General features: G+C 47.8%; 1 protein-coding gene across 1 annotated transcript in view; it reads left to right on the top strand.

Annotated features, from left to right (window-relative positions):
• Nucleotides 1-2,336: 2,336 nt before the first annotated feature.
• Nucleotides 2,337-3,320, top strand: part of Pmar_PMAR019974 (hypothetical protein) — a gene marked incomplete at both ends in the record, with an annotated part of 6,666 nt that continues 5,682 nt past the window's right edge. The window contains one exon of the mRNA XM_002771335.1: nt 2,337-3,178. Within this exon, the coding sequence (XP_002771381.1) occupies nt 2,337-3,178 (842 nt within the window). The remainder of the gene's footprint in view (nt 3,179-3,320) is intronic.

The raw sequence follows: 3,320 nt of genomic DNA, 5'->3' as shown, positions 1-3,320 counted from the left end.
AAAACATGATATAGATTGACGGACTGTGAACTCGGGTGTAGACAAGTGTGCGGAGTACAACTGCAACAGATAGAAGTTAAGATGGCGACCGACGAGCCAGGATCAGCTTCAAGACTGTTACTAACATCAGCGTGCATGTGGTCTCCAATAGTTGGAGATGGTAGCAAAGCATTACGCACGGAGACGGTCTGAGCAGTATCCCTGTGGTTTTGTGTACTTCATACCATCTCTTGTCCAGCACATGTGTGGCTGCAGTGTTACTCCTTGTGTGCTTGAAGGATGCTCGTGGACCAGCCCTAAAGGGAGTGGCATTAGCTTCCACCCCTACAGGCTTCCTTTAGTAGTAGCAAGGTGCCTCTCATGAAGACGTTCAATCAGTGCATCTATCTCGACTGCTTGGCTCACGTGTCACGAGTCGTCTGTATCGTATGGAGCTCCGCCTCTGCTCCGCATTCGGGAATGCGTGGTCTGAAACTCGTCTCATGTGGCCGGCAGGAATTCTGACTGTTGTGAAAGCAGGGGAAAATGGCAGAGCGAAGCGATTCTCTCGTTTAGAAGAGCAGCGAGCAGATGAACGAAAGCTGCTACGCGTCCATTAACCTCATCTTTCACGATGAACATTGTCCGAAGCTGCTGATTCTGCTGCTCTTGGTGCTTGGCACCTGCTTTGCCCAAAGCTTCAACACATGCCATGATGGCATAAACACGGCAGAGGTGTGGGCCCCTGGGAGGGCGCGCCCAAACCTTTTACGCACATCACGCAGGTGGGACCTACCGTATAGGGCTGTAAAAGAAAAAGGTAAACTCTAACGAGCCGTGGTATGGCTGTAACTGAAATTATGTGACCAGAGATTGGTCTTGAAATGCCCGAATTCACGTGGTGCTGCTGCGTCATGGTGACGTCACGTCACTGACGTGTTGTAGATAGCCCGAGTTGAATATATGGCTCTATCGTTATGAGTTACACTATCATTGAGCATGTTGTCCAATAATTAGGATATCTATTGGTTCTGCTCAGCTCATATGGGTCGCGTTCGCAGTGTGGGAAATGACGTATGAGATGGCAAAACGCTACATCAACACCCTCAGTTAACATAGTGCGATGCATCGTCGGAAGCACATCTTCATTGGAGTCTCCAGTCTGGAGATTCTCAAGATCTTTGGTTGTGAAATACTCGTATCGGAGTCCACATTTCTACGGTTGAAGTGAATCTGCTGTTGAGGTTTTCGTCCGAGCCAGATAGCTCGCGAAAACCGTCTTCATTTCCCCTCACGAAACCACCCTTAGACCCGTGACCCGCGGACCCCGAATATTCATCATTAGCTGCCTTTCGGCTACGTTGTTATGCTGTGAGCCTCACTAGAGAGGTTTGAAATAGTGTGTCTGATGAAGCATAATGTATGTTAGTTGATTACTGATAAGGGAATGAAACTTCCGGATTGAGGACGATTTTCTTTCTCTTCTAGCAGCAGGCCTATCTTGATCGTATTGATTTGATTGTCAATAAGATCCACACCGTCGTGGTGCGCCGGCACATTCGTCTCACTGACCTTCTCCAGGAGAATACTCCATATAACGAGTTAGCTGCGTTTTTTAGTCAGTCAAGGTCAGTCGCCAAATACCGCTCACATAAGCGCCGCGCAATACATGCGTGATGAGAATGAAAACCTCACAGGCTGAGAGTAACAGCGACTAGAATCACTTGTAATCATCATATGCGTAGCAGCTGCTCCCCGAACGGTGAAAAAACAGCTCCACTTGGCGATAAGATATCACCAAGTGAAATCACTGATAGCAGTACATGTTTGGACTTAGCATATCACGCAACGTGATTCACGCTTGTGTTATTATGCACCACCACCCAACAGTAACGTTTCACAGAACGTAAGACCCAAGTAAAGATGGTTGACGATCATTTCAGGAGTGAGAACCTTAACATCCTCTCTCTCTTGTTACTTGTTCACACTCTCTGGTAGATGGTCTTCCCGTATTGTTTTGTCCAGTGTTGGAGGGCTATGCTGCACAAGGCTGTGCGGAAGTTTGTTCATTGGTAGCGTTTAACGTGAATTACGAGAGTTGATCGATGTTGGTGAATGAGAAAGACTCCCGAATGAGGGGTACTTGTGGGATCCTTTCTTCCGGCCCTTGATAATAGTAACTAGCACATCTTCTAAGGAAGATGTTACCAGTCAGTTTGGGGTTACTATTCACCAGCGGTGATTGGCTTAATACTCAAGAAGATGCTACGCAGGGCTTTGATGAGGAGTCTTATCTTCAATCTTGAAGGTTCGCGATACGAAATGCTCTCAGTCTTTTGAATCTTCCCTCCACTCGAATGCTGTCTGCTGCCACCGCGTTAGTCACTATGGCAGTGTTAGCTGGTTATGGTGTCGTCATCGGTGTTGATGCCTCTCTCAAGCCTGGGAAATACTGCGCCTACCAAGATGTGTTTAGTCCTACACCTGGAATGATGCTCAGGGGGTGCATGTTCTTCCAATACGACTCTCCTGGGGAGGCTATCGTGGGTTACAACTATTTTGGAATCCACTATTATGCTTTTTGGTACGATAGTGCGGTCATCAAGGAGAACACTTTCATCTTGAAACGTTTTGGACGTAGTGAGGGTCCTGAGATATATCCTTACTACGAAGTTGGCTTCGATCTGAAGGTGCCACCGGGGTCGGCCGAGGTTGTCCAGATGGTCTCTAAGAAGGGTGATTATGTTCACAATCTAACAATGACGGCCTGCGAGCATCCGACCAAATACGATGCCGCTTGTGTCGCCATCCCTTATGCACTGTCGGCTCCCGACGGTTCCCTTGCGTCTGACGAGGAGACGCCTACAGGGTTATATGACAACCGGATCGGGCCACATGATGTCAGCACTTATTTCAGAGCGAAAGATTCACTGGCGCGCACTTCTTTTAGAGACTGGCGCAGTCCGCTAGGTCAGAGTTCCGCAATATATAACTCAGGCGCTAGCCCCATGAAGTTGAGTAAGGCACGTTGTGGAGAGCTTATACAGCTCGACAATCTCTACGTCAACAAGACGAAGCAGTTCGTTAACGTCCCTGCACAGTGGCTCTACTTCTCGTACGACAACACGGTGGAATTCGTCCCTAACAATAAATCAAAGCCCAGCGTGGTTCTGATACACTTGCCGAAGGTATCGAAGAAGTGATGATTATTGGTGATGTGGAGTGCATCTGTTTTGCTTTCTCATCTTATTCTATTATATAGCCAGCAGAACGTCAACAACTCGCTTTTACGGATGTGAGCAACGACGGCTGCTTATCCAGGGCATCTATCTTATCTTTCG

Source organism: Perkinsus marinus (genome assembly GCF_000006405.1).
Source record: "Perkinsus marinus ATCC 50983 genomic scaffold scf_1104296963016, whole genome shotgun sequence".
Lineage (NCBI taxonomy): Eukaryota > Perkinsozoa > Perkinsida > Perkinsidae > Perkinsus > Perkinsus marinus.
The sequence above is the reverse complement of the archived record's forward strand: the minus strand, read 5'-3'. Positions and strand labels throughout refer to the sequence as shown.